At 40.0% G+C, this 23,883-nt stretch overlaps 1 protein-coding gene across 2 annotated transcripts in view; it reads right to left on the bottom strand.

The window, feature by feature from the left end:
* zgc:110158 (uncharacterized protein LOC553590 homolog) overlaps positions 1-22,675 on the bottom strand; it is a 37,182-nt gene extending 14,507 nt beyond the window's left edge. For both annotated transcript variants that reach the window (XM_031747183.2, XM_039603679.1), the window contains exons 1-4: positions 22,392-22,675; positions 14,758-14,830; positions 13,940-14,001; positions 9,829-9,913 (exon numbers count right to left, since the gene is read on the bottom strand). In XM_031747183.2, the coding sequence (XP_031603043.1) occupies positions 9,829-9,913; positions 13,940-14,001; positions 14,758-14,830; positions 22,392-22,447 (276 nt within the window). In that variant the 5' untranslated portion in view covers positions 22,448-22,675. The remainder of the gene's footprint in view (positions 1-9,828; positions 9,914-13,939; positions 14,002-14,757; positions 14,831-22,391) is intronic.
* Positions 22,676-23,883: the final 1,208 nt, after the last annotated feature.

Genomic DNA, 23,883 nt, shown 5'->3' with positions numbered 1-23,883 from the left:
TATTTATCTGCACCGGTGATAATGAGTACATACGTTTATGCTTCTTTCATTAAAAATCTTTTTTGTCTCTGTCACAAACATCAGAAATATAACCGTTAATATTAGCAAACTCCTTAATTTTCATTTCTTGGACATAAATGAAAACAACACTGACTCTATAATAACGTGCAGCTGATTTGCTGAGTGATCTAGGAACGCTGCATACGTAGGAGTTCGTAGCTTGAATGTACTCATATGGAACTAATCACCCTGAAACTGCATTTCAGCATCCTAACAGATGCTTCATAGGTCAGCTAGTAAAATAGAAAAAAATTGCCAATTTGTTTTTTGAAGTTCTCAGCGACTATTCCACAGGTCCTTTCTCATTACAAAAAAGCCAAGTGTCAGTAATGGCATATTTGGATGCAGTTTAAGAATCTGACACAAAATACACAATTTGTTACATTTAATTTATTTCAAAATTCAACTAATTTTAATGAATTCAGGAAAAATCTTCATATTTCATGTCTTAAGAGACATTTTGATTGATTTGAAGTATAGTGATTACTTCCTGGTCAGATCACAACAGAGACAAGTGTCATCTCGTGTTTCATGAGCTACATATAAAAAAAAAAAAGGTTATTAAATACAGTTCAGCACCAAACCAACTTACATTAATTTACTGTAAACAATTAATTTACTCAAACCTTATCTTAATTAAGTTTTCATAAGTACCTAATGAGTACTGACAGAGGTTAAATATAGTAACAAGTCATCTGCAAATAAGTTGATTTTGTACTACATCTTACAGAGTTCTTGCTAATTTTTAGAAAATCAAGCACTCAAGATATTTGAGACACTTAAAGACTCTTAAAGCTGTTGTTTGTGAGAAGGCCACTTTATAGCCCCTGAATCTTTTTTTGTCTCCATTTTTCTGGATAACATTTAACTCCAAAGCAATTGTCCATTAGATTTTTGGGCTAACATTCCCTATAGGACAAACACAGTGTCTTTAACAGTACTACATTTACTCTACAATTCTAAGGATTTTTAATTACAAATGCTACATTTCTCGCTTAATTGAAATTTATAAAATCAGTGAGTAATTTTGTTATTGTTATCTTAAGGACAAACACAGAAAGCATACCACTTAAATCTAATGTAAGCAACCACTTAACTAAAACTAATCATGCTACCAGATGTAACACCAGTACTGTCTCCAGTCCCCTTTACGTCAGTCAAACAATATGGGAGAATAAAATTAGAATCTAGAATGGGAAAAGGGGGGCAGAATGATTCAGCCCGGGAGTTAAATATGATATAACTGTATTCTTGTCAACACACATAGAAGGAGACGCATGTTCAGAGTGCTTACATAAGCAAGCCGGAACAAACACACGTGCACGCAACCACATGAACGCGCAATCGCACAGACACACAAAGGCTTGCATCACAGCTTCATAAAGTGCAGCCCTTCAATACAGAAAAGCAGACAGGGGAGAACCGCAGGCTACAGGACAGAACAGAGAGGGGGTTTAAGACCCAGGGGAGGGAGTCGCTCTAACAAATACACAGACGCACACTTTTGCACATCTACAGATCCTCCAGCACGCACAACTGACAAACACACTATATCCATATGACACGCGCTGCATGCATGGACAACACATACCACCAGTTACACAGATGTACACAAACACGCTCGCCGTCCTCCTTCTCCCATCTGAAACCAAAGCACACAAACTGAAATATCACAAACACACGCACACACACACCTCCCCCCATCTTTATGCTAATTCTGCTAGTGAACATGAGCAGGCCACCGAGTCCCTGGGGAAGAAGCAGGGTAGGCTGCCTCTTTCTTTCCTTCTCCATCCTTCCTCTTTTTCTCCTGAACACTTTTCTCTCCATCTTTTCTCCTATTCGTGACCCCCACACTCATTTTTCTTGGCGCTGGTGCACACACACGCACAAACACACACACACACACACAAGGGCAGACACACATATCCTTGTGCCCCAACCCTTGTACTATTCCTCCCCATCCACAACCTCTCCTCCCCTCAGTCCCCCCAGTAGGGTGTCAGCAGCTTGCAGAAGCTGTTGCTATGGAGACAGGTCCTATCTGCACTCTGTCCCCCTGGCATCCCCCGCTCCAGGAGCACAGAGACAGAGAGAGAGAGAGAGAGAGAATAAGAAGATGCAGGAGAGTGAGATTGGAGAGTGAGTTAGAAGATACAAGAGTGAGACAGAAGGAGAAAAAAAGAAAGAAAAAAAAAAAACACGAAGGGAGAAAAACAAAGAACATGCACCAAAAAATGGTTTCTGCTCACAATCAATCACTCAGTCACATTATTTTTATGGACTATTAATGGCCAGTTATCGCCTCACACATTCCCTAATTTGCTGATTGAAAATGAATGCAGACTGAAAGCGTGTAGACTGAGCGTGGTTGCCACAAGCAAAAATGAAGGTAGGTTTAATATGCAGTTGGACTTTATTAAAATCAACTGGCCTGGGGAAATACAAAAGAATCCAGCAGTGTGTTTGTAGTGGCACGTACAGTAGTGTTTATATCCACCTCCCCATTTCTACCTCTGAAGTGGAAGACAGGCAGAAAATCCTGCCCCCATCGCGTTTTATTACAATAACGTGATTTACGACAAATCAGATCTCCAGGAACTGGTTGACATTTGTGAAGGTAAACGTTAACTGCTAATTCACAAAGTACATGCGTGTACAGGGGCGACAAGTGTGTAAACTTATGAAAAGAAACAAGTTCAAGAAGACATAACAATCCACAGCAGATATTAGTACTGCACTAATTAGCTGATATAATAGCAACGTGGAGTTGAGTTGAATTATTCATTTCTAGGCAGAAGCATGGAAAAGTCTGCAAAATAAGAAGTGCATGAAAGAAGCACCTGGTGGCAACACAAACTCTTTAATGTCTGACATGCAGCAGAAAGAAGAATGTGTCTCTTTCATAGAAGCCGGCAGAAAAGTTCAACAAAACCCACGGGACGCATTTTCAAATGCCTGGGAATATTTACACAGTTTAAACTGTAAACTATATTTTAATGGCCTTCCTCGGCAGCGCTGCACAAACACTGTGTCAAAGCATCCTGGTGCAGCATCTGCTCTAAAACAATATCAGGTGAGTTTTTTATGTTACCTGGCTATCAACAACACGGCATCTGGGCCAGAGACCTGATCTGTACCTGTGCTATATAAAGAAACAAAACACAACATTATCTTTTAAAAACTCAAATTCAACTGGGTACACTTTCATGAATTATGATTTTGTGTGTATGATTTTGGTGACAACAGGTGGACTATGGCTTATGGAGATCATTCAATTCAGTTCTATGGGTTTTAGGTTTACAACATACTGAGCTGACAAAGGGTCAAAGCTGAAACATCTGCAAAAGTATCAACATTGAAAAATAATGGATTTACACTTTCCTAATGGAAAGTATTCAATTATTAGCATTAAACTTACATTATTTATTCTCTCCTTCCACCAACATCTTTACCTTTTTAGTGTTTTCATTTCTCAGCCACTCCATATGCGTTCACAACTTGGCAGGAGAGCGCAGCGACCTCTGGACTTACATAGTCACATAGTGTTGATCTTTCTTTAACTATTAAACAAGAAAGGCTTCAGTAAAATTTATCACCCTAACCTGTACAGGCTATGATCGCCGCACAGGTGTTTCCATTCTGATCATGATATTCTACTCAGAAATTCAAATCTCCATTATTCACACAAAATATATTTACATCTAGCAAAATATACTGAAGATAAATTTGAATCATTCAGAGAGTGGGCCTGCCTGTAGCCCACTCTCTGATGAGTACATCCACAGTTTATTAAGACTCTGACAGACACCTCAAACGAAGCATTAATTGGGTACACTGACAGTCAGAGAGCCTTGGTGCATATCATCCGACCGTCTTCCCATGCTTCCTGTTTCTCTCTATTGCACACTTGGACAAAAAGCCAAAAAAAAAGTCTTCTTAATAGACTATTTGTACTCTTATCACACCTTTCCTGATTTGAGCCTGGATGATGATTTCTGTGACAAGTCACCCTTCATCTTTTCCTGTTATTTCTGGATTATACACTATCCAGTGAGGCAAAAATACCTCCCACTCATGTACCAGCAACAATAATAATATTCATTCAATCCTATTGATTCAATTTTCTAACATATGAAGACATTAGTTACCAAGCAAAGAGTGAAGATGGTCTCTTGGGCTCTGTAAAGCCTTTGACGTTTGTTTGTTCCATGAAAATAATTTTACACTTGAGGCAGCTATCAGTAAGCTGACTGTACCAAACTCTTCAACGACCTCACTTTATTGAAGCCGTTTCCTCCTGGTTGGTGTGAGATGAGTTTAAGTAGTTTAGCCTGTGGAAATCAGGATGAACTCAGACTTATTCCACCCTCTGCCTCGCTACCACGGTGGCAAAATATTTCAAGCTCTGACACCTGAATCCAGAGTTGACTGCTTTTCCTTTTCAGCACAAACTCATAGTGTTGATGAATAATCTATCACAGAACAAGACACTAATGATTCTGATTGGCTCGTATAGTACAGTATGTAGATAGCCTATACAAAATAGCATTGATCCTTCCCTCTCCATTTCCCTCTCCCCTCTCTCACCCATAGGACCTACCGGACAGATCAATAGTGCTCAACACATTATTGACCTCCGCCTGATACCTTTCACAGGGATAAAGACAGAGATATAAACACTGGATGGAAAGAAGGGCGTGAGGTAGGAAGAGACAGCAGATGCATCTGTATGTGTGTGCTTGTGTCTGTATTTATGTGTGTCCCTGCCTGGAGAGGTACTAATCTACATTCTGGTTCACACTGATATGTACCTCATCACTGTCTCCTTGACCTGCTGTCCTTAGCGAACAGAGTAAGGGAGAGAAAGGGGGTGGGGGGGGTAGGAAGGCAAAGGAGTGAGGATGCGAGACAGAGTATATGGAGATGGGAGGAAAAAAATTAGCTGACTGTGGTGATCTGGCTAATTTATCAGCCCAGACCAAACAGTATGTTTCACTCTGGAGCAACAGGATATGGCTGCTCCTCTCACCGTCACGTCTGACAAACACGCATGCACACACACTGTCTCTGAAAACCCAGCTGGTCCTCAAAACTGGCACAACGTGCACGCTAAACACACACGCACTTCCCCAAACGCTGCTGCCAAGGTAGCAGTACTGAACCAGACAGGCGGACTTGTGCGCACACACCGGATGACAGCACTAATACATGCTGCAGACACAACATCCACTTAGCCAACGCTCCAGAGAGATGGCAGAGCGTCCAAAAGACAAGACTATGGGTGGAATGAGAACAGCAGTGAATAACAGTATAGATTCAAATCAAGGAGAAGGAAGAACAGAAATTTCTATGGATGTTTTAGTATTATTACTAGTATTCTCAGTAATACAGTAATAAATCACTAATATATATATAAAAACACACTTCTTTCTCTCTTACATACTTTATTCTGCAATAACTAAACAAAATGCAAAAAGCAGAAAGTTCTCCATTTAGCTGATCTGGAGTCAGCCAGTGACAAAAATATAGATTGAAATAAAACATGTTTGTGTTTTATGTCTCTTTGCTTTTAATAGAGGAATTTGTACATACATACAAATACTGTTTAAACAGGATTATAGACATTTTTAAAAATCACTGTGGTAATGCAACTTATATGAAATTTCAGGAATTTAGAGACAGATTTCTGTTTAATGTGGTCAAAACAGGAAGAAAGCAGCAGTTACACAGCAGGCAGCAATTTGGCAGAATAGTTTGGGTTTTTTTATTCAATTGCAACTAAGAGGCTTTCTCCTTAAACTATTCACAGTGAAAACATATTGCAGGTTGTTTAATATGCTGCATAATGTCAGCTGGTTTTAATGGATTTTTTCAGGAGAAATTGCTGTATAACAAAGAGCTGCTTACTGTCACTAATGCTTCATTAGGTTTAAACACTTTATGGCATTAAAGGAAATGGTACAAATATTATTACGCTGCTACTGTCCTCCAAGGCATCAGAAAGTGCTGAAAAGCACCAAAACACACACCAATACAGATATACTATAACTTTAAATACATGCCGTTTTCAAATTTCCTGTAGTTTTTTTTATAGTGTTATTGATTTACACATAGTTGGAAATTACACTTGCTCTATTTAAAATAATAAGAAAAGCAGCTCTATCTTTAATTTCCTTCTCTATCCATTTGGTATGTTCACTGAACTCCATTTTCAAATACCTCAGTTGTCTCTCGGTTGTGTCTTTATACTATCAACACTGCCCTCTTCTCTTCAGTGCTAGTAGGCATTGTGGGTAAACAGCTAGATTAGCCAATCAATCTTGTCTCGAGAAAAGGGGTTGTAGGGGTGGGGGTGGTGGGTGCAACAAGAGAAGGAGACTCAGAGACGGAGCGAGTGATAAGCGAAGTGAGAGGAGAGGGGGCGGACTGGTTTGTTAGATCTAAGAAAGAGTAAGAGGTATAGTTAACAAGGAAGAGAGGTTAAAAAAGTTTTTGGAATGAATGGGGATAGAAGACAGATGCGGATGTGGGGGTGTTACAGAGGTACTCAACGCTGCAAAACTATGACGCGAACAGGACGAAGCTGCACAGAGTGTATGAGAAGAAGACAGGGAAGGAGTTTGAGAAGGTGACAGAAAATGGCAGAAGAGCTTCCTGAAAAAGCCTCAAAAGTAGAAAAATTAAATAAATAAATTAAAAACTCAAGTGCCTCTCTATAGCCAAGCAATGAGCACTCGTGACCCCTCGTCCCAGATGAATACATCCCCAAGCTCATTCAAAACATAATTTCAAATAAATCCATTAAAAAAAAAAACAATAATTTAGCAGAAATAGTAATTTATGAAACACTTTATACTATCACTCATTAACATAAGTGATCAAGCTAGCAGTGCTAAACTACCTAGTAAGCAAATACCTGCAAAAAGATAAAAGATGTTGCTGAAAGCTGAATGACAAAAATTCACTTAATAGAAGATTTTCAAGTAATACAACACAGCCCATGAGAAGAATCTCTGGTCTTGGTCTTTTTGACAAGCCCTGATTAAATTAAACATACATATACATAGTGTTTGCCTTGGCTTCTGTTTTTCTCATGTTTACTGCACTTCAGCTAAATATTGCCACATTAAACACATCACTTTAATGATGTGACTGTATTTCAGAAATTGTGTTTGAAATTTATAAAGCATGAATTACAAACCTATACAAAGAGATATATAAATATTACAGGTAATTTTGTATTGAAAAAAAAATGCACAAACAAATCAACTATATGATAACCCCTGTAGTACTTTTGTAACCCGCATCCAAAAACTAGCCAGACCTCATCTGTGTCTCTGCACCCAGCGGACAGAAGTGTAATAATGTTCCTTAAACGCTGGCGTGCACTCCTGCAATCCTCAAAAGAGTAAGAAACTGTTTTAACGTAAGGTGAAATGCCTTTTTCTTCGGTGCCTCTAACTGGCTCGTTCTTTTGAAACCAGTAGAAAAGGACCTGTGCTCAGAGACCAGCCTCGGGGGACAAGAGCCAAAATTAAACCAGTCCCGTCTCCTTTGCTTTATCGCTGCTAGGAGCAGACATGCAGTTCACCCATCTACATTTATACACAGGGTTAACTGGAAGGAGGGTATGAGCCCATCCACCCTCCTATTATGGGCTGGCTGCCAAAGATGCCCCCCGCCCATCCAAACACACACATACACACTCACACATACACACAAATCCCTGGCTTAGCCTCGGCCCAGTGCTGGGATTACCGGATTAGAACTCTATTCCATTATCTCCTCACACTATACAGCGCGCACACGCACACACACACAAAGACACGCACACACAATGCCACACTGTCTTGGCTAAAGCGGACACGCTGAAGACAGACACAGTGTCAATCAGAGCAGATGACTTTTACAGACATGAGAATAGAGTTACAGTTTCTCCTCATGCTGGAATAAAAAAAAACAAAAAACACTTTGCATTATTGCTGCAGAAATCAGCATTTCAAATGAGACGCTGAATCCTTACAAACTATGGAAACCACAGCTGACCCCCACCTTTGAAAAAAATTCAAGCCATTCTCACCTATGAAGCTCAGAAAAACAATTAAAAAAAAGTGAGTTGCTGAATTGCGATTCTATGTTAAGTTAAGCTAAAGACATGATTAATATAAGTTGGTAACAAGAACACGAACACACTTTTAGAAGCAGTGTTTTCATGGCACTCCAAGGATATTGCACTGTGTGGTGTTGTTTCAAGTGGTGCATTGTAACAACATTATACATTGTAACAAAGAGAAACACCGACTTACAACCTACCTACATAATGTCATTTTCAGTTTCATTGTTCAATCAGCAACACCACAGAATGAGACCCTTTGGATTTCCATAATATTCCCTCAGTTCTTTCCTCTTGCCATTTCTCAAATTGTTTTTATTTTTCTGCTCCTCTGAAGTTTCTTCCTTTTCTATCAATTATTGATGCACCTTAAGAAATGAGGAACCATAGGTTTGGTATGGAAATTTTCCCTGCTGAATCATACTTGGGTCTAACACAGGTCCATGCATGCCATTCCGCATGTGTGACAGCAAAACTCAAGAAGCCTGGTGCACAGAAATTGATCTTCTTGACGACTTCTGAGTTGAACAGTGCTTTTTTTTTTTTATTTATTTATTTTTTTTATTGTAATTATATGGCTTTAAGCAGTTAAAAAGGAGACCCATAAATTTATTTCTGGCTCCACGGTTTTATTCTTGAGCTCTACTGAAATTGGTTTGTATGATTCAGTTTAAAATAACCTTTGTCTTACACTGGTGCCTTTTTGCAGCCCCACAGTTGCAGCTACCTTTCCTTCTCGCTTTCAGCTAACTTTAGTCTAAAATGCCTGCCTCTTGTAAACAGGAGGTCTACACAATACATGGTTGGTGTTGCTGACATGGCTATTTTAAGTACTTGAACTGTAACCGACATATGAAACTAGTCAAGAACAATTTTGAAGTTTGAAGAAGTTGAAATACTTTAAATGAGTATCTAGCACTGTAACGGTACACACACACACACACACACACACACACACACACACACACACACACACACACACACACACACACACACACACACACACACACACACACACACACACACACACACACACACACACGACAGAACATAGGGGAAAAAGCATTTTCAATTAAACTTTTTTACAATTTGTGTGAGTGGATCTTTAAGTTGTTCTTCAAGCCAAAGGACAAATATTGAATAGTTTCAGCCTTTGAAATTATCAGAATGTTTGGGTGTTTGTTTGTTAGATCAGACAACAGAAGGAATTTGAGGATTTCCACCTTAAACATAAGGACAGACATTCCCCATGTCCTTGTACTTGATAGGCCAAACATCAACTAATCAAGAAAAGAATGTATCAATGAATTGTTAAACGACCATTAGTTAGAACTTTACTGCTGGTTAGCAGAAGTGTCTCACATGGACCACGTTTTTTTTTTTTTTTAATCTAGTCAGCCAGTATTCGCTGTTGTTCGAGAAACATTTTTATTATACCTAATTATAATATTTTCAGTTCAATTAATCTTAAAAAAGATATTATAATATCCCCTGTTTTCCACTTTAAGACTCCTCTATAAACTTGAACTTGTGACTGAAATATTGAAAGTGTTTGTCTTGGCAGACATACATAAAGGAACAGACAAAAAAAGATTAACAGTAATTGTTAATTGTTTCCTTTTAAGTGTTAGAAAAGCCAGTCTGTCACTTACATAGTCGTGGAAGGCCTTTGCCTCACTGGAGTGTTCACACGTCTCTCTTCGGTCTGGAGCTGCACAATACAAATCCCAGAATACGCTGAAATGAAAGAGGGAGGGGGGGGTGCAGTTCAAAGGTTAGCAAACACAGCAATACAAGCAAATGTGTAACAGCTATTCATAACCCATTCACACACTCTCACTATCTCCCTGGCGCTCTTAAACCACCTCTTACACACTTGAGCATCATTGTAAGAGGGACACAATGCCAGTGTCGCCTCCTCAATCAACCTCTCACTCACTCAGAATACACACATACGCACATTCTTGCATTACCATACTTGTGCAGACCTCTTTACCTGCATCCATTTCCTGTCCCCACACTGTAACTGTTCCACTGACTCAGCTGACACATACCAAGAGTGGACCCAACTATTCATAAAGTTACTTTGTCAGTGTGTTTGGGCATGATAAGGGGAATAGGGGATGCAAACAGCCTGTGTGCTACTCATCTAAGACTAATCTAAGACTTCCTAGCTGATTCTTTTTTGTGCTATAACTCCACTGAAACAGCAAACTGACTAATCCACCGAATCCCAAAAATCTGAATGGTTTCATACAGTCTTGCACTTCATATGAGACATTTATGAAGGTTTCGGATTGTTCAATAATGAGCTCCTGTATTTGAGCAAAATGAGTAGAATGGAGTAGATTATGTTTATCCCAAAAGCTGGCTTATCCTAACTTAGTGGCCTACCTTTAGAAGGTCAGAATGATCACGTAAGCTACAAAGCAGCACATATGTTTTTTCATTTGCTCTGATTATTTTACTAACAGCTTAAACAATAACAAGATGAACTCAAAGGCGAAAGACATTCTTCTAAAAAAACAACAACAAAAAAAACAACAAAAAACCTGATTCGTTTAAGATATACTTTAATAATCCCGAAAGTGGGGAAATTCCTTCCATCACACTGGAATTCATAACTTTGAATGCCTTAGAAAAGATAATAATTCCACAGTATTTTCAACACCAGGGGCGGACAAGTCGCCACAACACTGAGGGCGTAAGATGTCTGATTTGTATTAAAATATAAAAATAAGCCTGTATTATTCAGCTGCAGTGCACGAGTCTGACTGAGAGGAGGCAGGTTCTTGTGGGCATTGCGGTACCTGTATCAGCTCACTGTGGAAGAAGCAAGTGCCGGTAAAAGTGGGAAAAAAATGCACCTAGCAGCACTATTGACCAAAGTTAAAAGCTCAAGTGTGCAATAAAAAAAAAAAAAGTAAAAAAAATTATCTCAAGAAGATGCACTTCTTGAATGTTTACATAACACAGCATCATGCTTATTTTATTACACCTTTCAGAACCTTCTGAAACAAAGTTTTTAACTAAATAACAAATCTAACTTTTTCTTTAGATTCATGCTGCCTTGCATGCTTTCAAATTATTATCCTCTACTTTCATTTTCTTCTTATTACAACACGTCCTTGGACTCTTACTGCTGATGGTGCCACATGTAACCTGATGTGCACCTGGAAATGTAACTACATGGCACATAAATGCAGTCTGCAGCTATTGTGACTGGCCTGATCAGTACCAGTTTTTGAATGCATCAGTGAGAGAATAACAATTATCACCTAAATATGGGGAATCATAATCATAGCCTCAATTTGAGGACTCACAGAAGTCAGCAAATTGCGGCAGGGAGCTTGCTGAATCTATCTGAACGGACATGAGGGAATGTACAAAGAAGTGGAAAAACTTGAGGGGCAAATATGTTTGCTTCCGAAAAAAACCAAACAAAACCAACGACAACAAAAACTGACCACACCAAAGACCGGGTAGGCAGGAGGGGAAAAGCCTCAGGATTTTATTTGTTTGTATCGTGGCTGGCACCGCATAAAACGCTGGGACATGACCACAACGCAATTAACACCGCGCAAAAGCATGAATGCTGGCAATGGCGTTGGCCACTTACGTAGGTTACATCATAGGCTCTACAAAGATTCCCTAAGCAGAGTCGCCTTTGTATGAAGGGTTGGCAAATGCTGTACTTTTACATTTTCAGAATTTTTTTAATTTGTTGCTTTGTTCTTTGTGTGGCAGTAATTTTAGTTTTATAAATCCTTAAGCAACAAGATGAATCTGTTCTAAATCCAAAGCCTGGTGTTGTGCCCTGCACTGATTATTGTTTTTCTTTTTAAATGTTCGGGATGTTCACAATTGTCAGCATTTTCACAAGTATGTAAACTATACCCTGGGGGGTATAGAGGATTTGAACCATCCCAATCTACACACATATTATTTTTGTTGTATCTCACAACACCCACTGAGCGTAAACAGTCGTCATGATGTCGGATGATAGTGCTAGCTGTTCTGGTAACCATGATCAATTGTTGAAATTCCTCCTTTGACGAGGATGAACTGTCCACAGTGACCTGACCAACAAGCTATAAATTCTCCTTGTTTATCTTGGGGAGACGATAAAACCTCCCATTCATCCAAATAAACTTTTGGCCACCTGTGAGCTCAATACAAGAGCTTCCTGAGTGGTGACATCACCAGGTATTGCTCATCATTTTTATCAACTTCTTGGTGTGGTTCTGTCCAAACCAAGCATCAGCTACTCAGCTGTGTGTGTGCGCTGTTTTTACAGCTGGTAAAGTAGCATCAGTGCTCAATAACTCACTCTTATAACACTGTTATTCACTCTCTAAACTAAACTTTTATTAGGAAGAGGTAAGAAAATAAAATTTTACCGTTAAAAGACGTGATTCAGCTACCAGTCAGTACTCCTCCAAACACTTGCCAAGTCCTCTCATATTTTAAATCCCCATTAAAACACATGATTTTAACTATTCTCCAGTCATTTTCAGGAATCATTTAAAAGCTTATACTGAACAGATTTCAAAGTCATTAGTGAAAACTAAATGGTTTTATATGCCAAGAATGTGAAGAATTATGAAGAAAATGAAAATGAATTGTATTCTTCTGTGGTTTTGGTCCTCTCATTAGGTGTGCTGACTTTTAGAAAAATAAAATACTCCTTGTCTGCTACTGTTTCAGTGTATTAAGACAATTCAGCAGCTTAATTTTCAGCTTAGATTTTCGACGATTTAGCTTGAAGATCTGTTTAAGTGTAGCCTCGAACGGCTTGACTCAATTCTCAGTAGTCTTAACTACAAACGGACACAATGGAGGGGACTCAGATTAACATTAGAACCACTGTAGTATTTACATCAACTGCATCCACAGGAAACCCACATGCCAATAACAGGCTTAAATATTTCCATCCAAGTTTAAATATGTGGTAGAAAGAAAGAAAAAATGCTGTTAAATGTGGGTTTTACAGTAAAACAAACATGGTTCTACCCGTAAATGTGAACCACAGGATGAGGGCGATCCCTCAAAACAAGTGAAACTGCTGATCAGTTCGTAAGGTATTGACCCTAAAGGTTAAATCTTAGCCCTGGGGAGAAATGATTGGGGGGGGTGGAGGTAGGGGTGGGGGGAGGCTGTACACAAAGGAAGCTGGAATGCAAAGGGTTAATCTACCAAGAATCCCTCTCCCATGTGAACAAAGGGGAAAAAAGTGGGAGGTGGGGGCTACAAAGGTTGACGAGAGGGTGAGGAGGGGGAAGGGAGAGGGGGGGGTCCATTCCCTAACCATCTGGATCTATTGTTTCAGAATCGGGGGTGAAGGTTGGAGAGCTGGAGGAGGGGAGAGGCGAGAAGACAGGAAGGGAGGGGGTCACGCCCTCGGTGAGTCTGGTCAACCCCAAGGGTGAGACTCTGTCAGACCTCCCACCTCTGAGAGTCACTTTAAATCATGAATATGGGCAAGTACCCTTAATCAAATTAAAAAGTGGCATTTCCCAAGCACCTTAACTTTTGAATGGTTGCATGTACTGAGTTTGTGTGTCGAGTTTATTATTCTCAAAACTGGATTACAGCTGTTTGTTCACATAACAGTAGTGATTTATTGGGGGGGGATACACAGCTTAAGACATACACTGTAAAATGTGTTTACACAAGTAAAAATCCACATACTCACTCAAAATAAACAAGAATAAAAAGCAAAAAGGCGCTGCTAATAATAGAACAACTGAAAAGATCGCTTACCACCACCATGAATGGAGGAATCCGGGGGGCTCCCCTAATGTAATATTCTTCTCCCATCGAATCTGAGAGAAGGAAAAGAAAAAGGGAAAGGAAAAGGAATTGAGAAGAAAAGAGGTCACTTATGGCCACTAGAGAGGGAGGATTATGTCTGCAGGTCCGGAGGTTAAGAACACATAATCAGTTAGTCTCAAACTGTCACTGGTATCGAATGTGAAGATCGGCATCCTTCTGGCTCTGTGCATCACTCTCTTCCCGACTATCTTTCTTCTATTAGCCCCTGTACTGTTCCTCTTTTTGAATGTAAAGTACAATCATCATCTAGAGTATAGCTTATTAATTTACTTCCTTACACCCAAATGGGCTGTCAGCAGACTTGAGACAATGCAGTTTACAATACACTGCCTATAAACGGCTAGAAATAACATTACATCACCGCTTCACTAAGATCCTCTGGTTGGACAGTGAGCATGATCCGGTGTAACGTTATAGGATTTCCTTATGAAAAATTTATGCAACACCTTGCACCCTGTAATCATGTTTAGCATGTTTGCACTGACGATGTATGCCTGAGAGGGTACAAGCTGCTGTAAACACGAGCTACAGGAGGGATCTATCGTGCAAAGCTCGGTAACGCAGGAAGCAGTTTTCCATTCATTAGTAACCAAGGCCAATGTTTCTGGTAGCATGTGCTTGAACAGGAGTTGGTAAGGTTAAACTATAAGGGTGATTTTCAGGAATGATGCAAAGAATGAAGGCATTTATAAACCGATCGGGCTCGGTACAGCATAAACAAGTCGGTGTCATGGCTGCCGTCTTACCTCAGACAGGAAGGTCTGTGCTGATTTCTGTGCTCCCACATGTAGCAGGTATTCGTACACATATAACGCTAACCTGAAACGTAAAAGAAAAAGAAGAATTAGTGATATTTTCAACATTAATGTCAGACTCCTCTTTCTTCGTCTTGCATTTTTAACAAATTAGACAAAAAGAATGAAGATTATGTATCAACAGATAACGACTGTTCAACTGTGAAGAAGGAACAAACTATTAAGAGGAAGTGGCAAAAGTGGCAAAAATAAAAAGAGTCAGGGAGGGTGAAGTGGTTTAGAACTTTCCTCAATCAACAGAGAAGTCGGGTTAACTAAATGTCAGTCTGATACTGTTAGGATTAAACAGGAAGTACTTTCTGAAAGTTCAGACCAAGGTTCAAACGTTCAGTCATCAGGCTAACCTATAATAACATCATGTGGCAACAGAAGACTGGACTAACAATGACCAACCTAAGATTTTGCTTGTGTTATTATAGTTCTTTTCATTACAGTGAATAGTTCTATTAATACAAGTAAATATCCCAGTATTACATTCCATACTATGCATACATGAATACTCACAACACTGCTGTACATTTACAATTTAACTTAGATGGATTTGACTCTTCTATTTGGATTTATTTTAATTAATAAATAAATAATAAAAACTTTTTCCATATAGTAGTGATTTTTTTAAAGTAATGCATATGGCCTTGCTAAAGCATTTGGACATTTTGTCATAATCTCATCACCTCCTCACTTAGTGATTAATTTGACTCGTCTTTATGGGTCTTTACACTACAGTAAAAACAAAAGGGTCAAAATGAACCTTTAGTTCCTTAAACACTTCCTGGACATTAGTTCCTTGAGCTCAAAGTTCCTGAGACTTGGAGCTCCTCTGTATTGTTATCTTCACTTTATTTCGGGATGGCTGTAAAGTCGCTGAAGAAAAACAAAAGCTCCTGTGACTGAAGCTCTACAGCGCCTCTGTTCTCCTAGACCATAAATCTCACTTAAACATTCTGGGACTCCAGGTGGTCTGTATAGTTTGCTATACTTTACTGCTTCTGTGCATTTTATTAAGCCTAATTATCCAAACTCCTTTAATCACAACAAAACCTAAAGACAGTCAGACTTTTTGAAGAATACGCTTCTATTCAAAGCACCACATACCAGCAGAAATAGCTGCACATGACAGGCATTCCCAATCGTTCCAACAATATTTTAAAAGCTCTTGTCAAACTTTTCAAAATCGCTGCTATTATAACAGGCCAGCAACACTTGAAAATGGCAATCCACCAGGGTCTATTAACAGACAGACAACCATGCTGTGGAGTGGGAAACCCCCATTGGCCCAACATTGTACTCCTAACTCCTTCACTTAGTCATGTTTAATAGGCTGTTAATGGACCATCAATCGACCAGCAGTGTGGATATGACAGTGCCCCGTGTGCCCAGAGCAGACAGTCCTCTGACAGGCCAATAAGGTCCTAATGAGAAGGACAGTAGCTTAGTGTCATAGTCCCTATCATTAGTCGATGAACTGATCAATGAGACATGATTTTGAGATAATTAGGATGTTGTTCAGCTTGTTTTCAACCACTGACAGCTTTTTTAGTTTTCCAATTCTGTCTTCGTTTCCAAAGTTACTTCTTCATAAGATGAAATATCTATTAAAACACATTTAATGCATTTAAGCCTCTTAAGAAGATACTAAAGAGGAAGTCGATTAGTTCTATCAGCACGCAATGAAAAGAAAATAAATAAAGACACAGTTAATAACCGCTGAGGTTGCAAATACTCAAATTACCCTTAGGTTTGTGCATAGCTGTGGTCCTGAAGTGCATATGGACTAAGATTAAACCTTGGGGTGTGTCTATAAAAAGAAAATTAATCCACCACTATTATTAGGACCATCAACTGGAGGCTCAGAAATCATTTGCCAAATGTTCTCAAATGTTTAGGCTTCATGCTTCTCTTGGTCACAATCTGGTAAATGTAAAATTTGTTCTGACTAATCAGGACGCCTGATGCCGCGACCCTGTGATTTGGGGATAGTTATGGTGGGTGTATATCACTGTTTTCTGATTTGCTATTGACCAATCAATAAAGCTGATGAGTCAAGTGCTGGCTTTGTTTTAAACTTCAATCCACCAACATAATCGTATTTTTTTATGACATTTGTTTGTTTTTTAAATTTAAGTCAATCTGAAATCCTTAGGTTAAGATTCATAACAACTATAAGAATTAAATCCAAATTTCTGTCATTCGGATAAAGGTCAATTTTATGTGACAGCTCACCTGTTTTAAATGAAGTAAAAAATATTTGCTAACTGATCCTGTCCAACTATTTACTATAAATAATAAATGTGCTGCCTGTGCTACATGTCTAAATGTGTGCAAGTGTCTCACCTGCTGTCTGACGCTGCAGACAGACATGCAAAAATGTTTAAGCAAGGACTTCTAGAAACAGCTTGAAGCAACTAACTTGAGCTTCTGTACATGTTTTGTCAAACCCCCAGATTACTGTTCTTACTTAAAAGTAAAAGAATTACTTAAAGCTGTAACAAGACTTCCCTAGGTGAACCTGTAGAAGGATCATTAGCAGTTGCCTCCAGCTGCTTGTGTCTGGAGATGACAGAGGGCCTCGCCCCAGTCCCGTTCCACGGCATGCGACTGCCCTCATGGACATCCCACTGTAAACTGTAGGTTTTTACAACCCTGTTTACTTTTTTCATTTTAAATATCAAAATCATCTGACTTGATTTCAAAAAACTGTTTAAAAGCTCAATAAAAGTATGAAGTTGGTTCAATTAGCAATTAATTGTGGTGCTTAAAAAGCTTCCGTGGGACATGGTGACAGGATTATGATTTTTTTGGGGGGGGATATTCGAGCAGCCCCAGTAAGGCAAACACAGAGAGCAGGGGTTGTGCTAAAATATTAAGAGTAAGCAACCCTTTTTCTCCACCAACTTATTGCTGTTCAGTGCGACTTGAAAAAAATGAAATCTTTGTGCAGGCTACAACACAAAACGCAAGAGAGACATGTGAACTATCTAGCTACCCAACTGCCATTGTGCTAGTATTCAGAATTATTCAGTGTTAGCTATGTGGATGTTAAACTGCACTTGTTTCCTTATTCTTGTCTCGTTTAGGAGTACGTTTTGCAAATCATCCCAGGCTATAAACACAATCATGTAGAGCATTGGTCTTTAAACTAATAGCCTGTACTGAAGGAAAAAATTAAATAAATGCGCTTAAAATAAACATCCACGTAGTAAAGCAATGAACAAATTCTCTGTGAGGTTCAAGGCTTAATAACAGAAATGGAAAAAAAAACTGCCATGGGTTACGTTAAGAGATATGATCTGTGACTGACCTGTTCTTACTACAAATGGTATGCAAATGTTTAAAATATGCATTGTTAGTATGCAAATGTAGTCTGTGAAAGATATGAATAGGCAAATAGACAGTAACAGCAGTGACGTTAGTCCCTACATGTTCAAACCTTGTCCTTCACGAGAGAACACAGGCAGAAGACATTTACGGGGCTAGTGAGCGGATTTTAATGCATGTTTCTTAAAAGTTAAGCAGAACACATTATGTGTATGATTTAACACAAGATATCAAATTGAAGGTGGCAAATTCATCATCATCCATGACCAGCTCTGAGTGTCATTCATACATTTCATACATATATACACATGTATATAACCATCAATACACCCGTTCACCAACATTGTTGGACCTCAAACCTGCAAACTTCCAAGACTGCTCACACAATGCATGTATAAGTCTATAGAGACTGTAAGCCACCTTCGAGTCCTGCATGCCGTTATGCGTGCTCCTTGGCATTCAAGTGGGTCGACATGAGGCGCACAACCTCCTGTCCTCTTGACCTGAGCTTAATAATATAATATGCACTGTAAACTAGAGCTGCAACAAGTTGGAAATTCTGGGCCAGAACTAATGATTGAAATAATTTAGACAGTAGTGGAAACCGATTTGTTTTTGTCATTTTCCATTGTACCTTTTGTGTCAGGTAAGCAAAGATCTGCTTATTAATCAAAGTTTTCAACCGATTTTTAATGAGCTCAAATTCTGTTTGTAACTAATAAACCTGGATCCCAGATACAAGGACTGCAAAACAGAAAACTGTAAATGGAGTCTAACCAATAGCAGTAACAAGGCAAATATCAGCAGACAATAAACCAGTACATTCCTATTGGTTGCTACTTTAAACAGATTTAAGTGATCTGTCTGGGCGGGAATTTCAATAAAAGAAACATTTTGCAACCACCCAACTTGTCTTAAAAGTTAAGAGTACGAGAACGAGATCAAGACAGAACAGAAACTGAAAGTTTCTTTGTAAACACACATCCCAGCTGCAGACAAGGTTTTCAGTCAACAATAATGACACATATGTTACATAACACTAAACTATTAATGGGTCAGTCCAGGTTGAACATGTATCATTAGTAGTCCTGCACTTCATGCGGAAAGAGATAACAGTTTCAAAGTGCTGGTTTCTCTGTGTATGTACAGTGGGCTGACCTGCTTGGAAGGTAATAAATAACTGAGGGTGTTTCCCTGTTGCAGATAGTCACAGAGATAAGAGCACATAAATGAACAGGCAGACATATCGATGAACAAACAAACAAAGCACAACTGGCCTTGACTTCTTCGCAGAAGAATTTATATTTTTTTTATTATATTCCATGATAAATAAATCTCTCGTAGTGCACTGATATTTCAAAAGAAAGAAAACATCCCGAGTGCAACCACTTAATTCAAAACAGACAGCATGGCAGATTAGTTGTTGTACAAATAACCAATGCTCTTATGAGGCTAAAGGCTGCACTTCTGCTGAAACACAAACACACACACACACGCGAACACTTGACCACTTTAGCCAGGGGAATCTGACCACTTTCTGAGGCTCCTAGCAATTTGTAGGTCACAGAGCTCTCTGTGACCGCTGGTGTAGAGTGTAAGTCACTGCCACTTGCAGGTCAGTCTAGCATTGAGCCACACACAAGCACCTACAACGCACACACGCGCTATGCATCACAGAGCTTTCTACCTCTGCACCTCAACACCTACAGATTCCTTAGATTTAAAACCAGTTTAAAATATTTTTGAAATGCCTGGCAAAAGCTCACAGGAAGCTTTAGGATACAGCAAGTGCTTCAAATATTGATACTGTCTGCATGTCCCTGCACACTGCAGGCTTACAGGCATCCTCTATACATGTGCATCCTTACACAGGAGTTTTGACTGGAAGGAAAGGGGTAAGGACTTGGTCTTACGTCTGGGGATGGGAGGTTCATGATGCAGATGCCCCCCAAGAGGCCTTCAATGAATTTTTTATGTGTGGTGTGTATGTGTATGGGGTTTTTTTGTGTGTGGGCTGCAAGAAGGGGCGGCTTGTGTGTGCACCTGGCCTACTGCATTATTAAAGCTCCAAAGCTTGCACATAGAAAAAGGAAGAGAAGTTTAAGGTGAGGAGCCACTAGCAGTTGGTGGAGTGAAGGGAGAGACGAAAAAATGGCTTTGACTGGAACAAAAACGGGAACATGCCCAGTATTACAGTGGAGGGAACAGCGGGTGGTACAGGAGATCAGAGAAGCAGTCAAGTAGCAGTGTGTGATATTATATTCATCAGGGGAGGTTAAAAAAAACAGAAGCAACCCTTTTTCTCCCAATTGTTAAGGTTGTGTGGCCTCCACATAGCTTGACTCGTACGCTTCTTGGTTGGTATTCTCTCTCCTGCTTTAAGAAAAATTTTCTTACTTCTTCCACTTCACGTGAGGTGCCCTTTGACCTCCCTGCCCACTACGCTCTTATACATTTAAAGATAGGACATCGGCGCGTGCATAAACTCACTTCCACAGAGAGAGAAATCTCCCTGATGTACACGGTCGGCACACCTGACATCCTGCCTGAGGCTCCCGACAAAACCCCCTCTTTAAACATGGATGAGCCTGCCCACCATATCTCCCTCTCTTCTGTCTCCTTCTTTCTCTTCTGTCTCTCTCAACTCTGACGCAAAGCTGAGAGCAGCTGCTTCAGTCTGTCTCAATAATTCAACACTGAAGTGAGGGATGAAGAGACTGAGGAGCAGCAGTGGATGGGGAAGTGAGAGTTGGGAGGCAGATGGAGAAAAGACGGTGTAAAAGAGGAAAAGAATAAAGCAGATGGCTTCACAAATGACAGAATAGGAGGTGTGGGGTAACGTGGCGCCTGCTGATCTTCATGCAAACATTCACGCGAGTCTCACAATTTGGTCACACTTCAGCTCAGACCGGTCCGGCAAGTCAGAGCTGATGTGTCCAACTCATCCGCTGTAAGGACGAATCGATAAGCATTGACCTGTGTGAAAGCTCTTCCCTCTTCCTTTTTCTTCAGCAGGATATTTAACCGTAGTGAAACCGACCCCACTGTGGACCATTTGCAAAGCACAACACTCCCAAACTGGCAAATCTAACCAAAGTTTAACGAATCTTAATAAATCGCCGAATGCGCTTTGCTAGCAGTGACTTTTAGGAAAGGAAGTTCACTGCAGAGAAGGGTGTCTTCTATTTCGGAACCAGTGCACAGGGGGTTTCACAAATCTTTTTGAGACTAACGTGAAAGCTCCGAAGCTCGCAGGAGTGTTGCTAAACGTGCGGCACGTATCTTCAGAGCGAACAACAAGGCACCGAGGCAGAGGCACACAGACAAAGGGATTGGAGGACTACAGCTAACGCCATCTAAGTTTCCCAACAAAACAAAAGCCAAACACTATAAAAGGCCCGTGTGGAACTCCTACGGTTAAAAAAAAAAAGCGGCGGCATTTTAGTGAGCACTTTGTCCTCGCCGGTGCTTCGCACAACTCGGGATGACTGCAGAAAATCTGCACGGGCCACAAAAGTTAAAGAGGAGGCGCAGCTCCCCTTTACGCGGAGACCGCAAGCGGCTGTTCGCTGGCCGAACACGGGCATCGCTACAATGTAACCAGTCTGGGTTTTTGGAACAATTCTCGAGCACGTTCCGCTGCTAGTTTGTAACAAAGCACTAAACAGCTGTATTCTATTTATACCTGCTGCTTCAGCGAGGCGACACAAAGCATGCTAGCTACAATGCACGGCGTCGCTCCAAATGCATTGTTCCTCACACTGTGGGGCGAGGGGCAAAGAGATGGACGTGGGATCCCCATCAATGCTCCAGAGTGCACGTTCAGACATTATCGCTGGAAGCACGTGCAGAAAACACTCCCTGCAGGTAAAAGTGGAGCAACTTTAGTTGCTCAAACTGCCGCTTGTCTCTCTTTTTCCTTTTTTTGCACTTGAGAGAAAACAAGAAAGACAAGAGTGAAACTGGCAGTGCAGCTAGCCACTTGGGCTAACTTAGCAGCCATGCCTGTAGTTGGGAGGATGCATAAGAAGAAAGGTAGAGGCATGAGTACAAACAAAGTGGCAAACACGAAGAATAAAGTAGCACAGCTTTCACTTGAAGTAGCCGGTATATTTTAGAAAAGAGCTCCGGTAACATGCGTGACTCTGATGAAGTGACTGAACTGCTCCACATCAGTTAGCAAGTTGAGCCACCTTAGCACACTTCTTTGCTGGATTTCAGTTGTGACAGTGCAATATTGTACTTACTTTTCTCTTGCTTGGCTATCGGAGGGGACAACAGCTCCTTTTCCTTTGCCGTACATCTTGGAGGCTGTTCTGATACTTTATTTTATCCCACTCGACACCTGTCAAAGAAAGCTACCAGGAAAACCTACTATCTCCATAGCTACCTAGTTAGTGTTGTCTCCCTATCTCTCCCTTGCGCTCTCTTTGCTCCGGTTTCCTTTTTTTTCTACATCCCCAACATTGCCCACAAATCAGGCAGGGTTTCAGCCGGGGGGAACTTGAAACAGTCCGCTGGTGGAGCGTTTTTTTTTTTTTCAATCGCTGTTCCTGGATTCAGCTCACGCCCCCCCTGTTGCGAGACGGTGGGGGCTTCTTAAAGGCACAGTGACTCAGTTTTTGTCGACTTCGCTGAAGTTCAAGTTCTTTTTGATGGCCTTCAAATTCAGGCCTTACATTACATATGAGTTCATATACAGCACAAGATTATTCAGATTGAATGCTTTTGGTATTTTGAAGCATTTTCTAAGCAATTATATGTCAATATGTATCCTGCTAAAGATTTAGGGCTTCATTTTGCCACAGCACATGGGGGCTTGATAGTCCCAAATACCCACCCTTGGTGGCCTGTGTACCTCTAAATTACCCCTGTGGCCAGTCATAGCACCAGTCATGCAGTGATACCGTATAGGGCAACCAGACACCCCAGTCCTGCGCGCACAGAAAAAGATGTCTGTTATTACCTTTGACTGCTGACCCTTCGGACAGTTGGCGTACACCACTCATCGATGCTATCACCCTGACATATAAGTGCAAATCAGAGGCCTTAAGTGTTTTTATTTTATTTTATTTTATTTTTTCATGCAATACTTTTCTATTGCCTCCCAAACTAGTGTTCTCTGACCTCAACGGCCCTTAAAGGAGGAGTAGTAGGAACACAAGTAATTGAAGAAAACTCTTATTCTGCTATAATTTAATCTTTTTAATTTTGTTTTGTTGTGCAATCAGTACGGTCAGCTGCTTAAAGCACATAATTCACTCTTTGTGTGTCTAAAGTGTCCCGAGGTATAAAATATTATCAATTTTATGTGTTCTGGAAGATAAAGAAGTAGTTTTAGGTTCACAAGCAGACAAATACACCCACTGTATATACAGATGATAAAATTATCCTAATCTGTTTAGTCTTTTTCCAGTTTTGTCTTTCTTTATTCACAAACCTTATCATAAGGCCATTTCAATTTTGTTTGAGATTAAAAAAGTTTCTTATATATTTAGAGAATATTCGGGGCAACACGTGTTGTCTCAATTTCAAAGGAGTCCTACTATTTCACTAATGTAACGTTTTTTTACACACTGTAAAATGTGATCATCTCTATGATCTTGTATCACAATGCTTATAGTTTATACAAGAAAAATAAAATAATTAAAAAGTGATCATCTTATGAAGACACAGGGATAAGGGCATTAAGGAATTATCACTATTCACTAGCCCAAAGTTTTATGCTTGTAGACACAC

Source organism: Oreochromis aureus, linkage group 19 (assembly GCF_013358895.1).
Source record: "Oreochromis aureus strain Israel breed Guangdong linkage group 19, ZZ_aureus, whole genome shotgun sequence".
In the NCBI taxonomy this organism is placed as follows: domain Eukaryota; kingdom Metazoa; phylum Chordata; class Actinopteri; order Cichliformes; family Cichlidae; genus Oreochromis; species Oreochromis aureus.
Note: the sequence above shows the minus strand (reverse complement) of the source record. Positions and strands in the feature narration are given on the sequence as shown.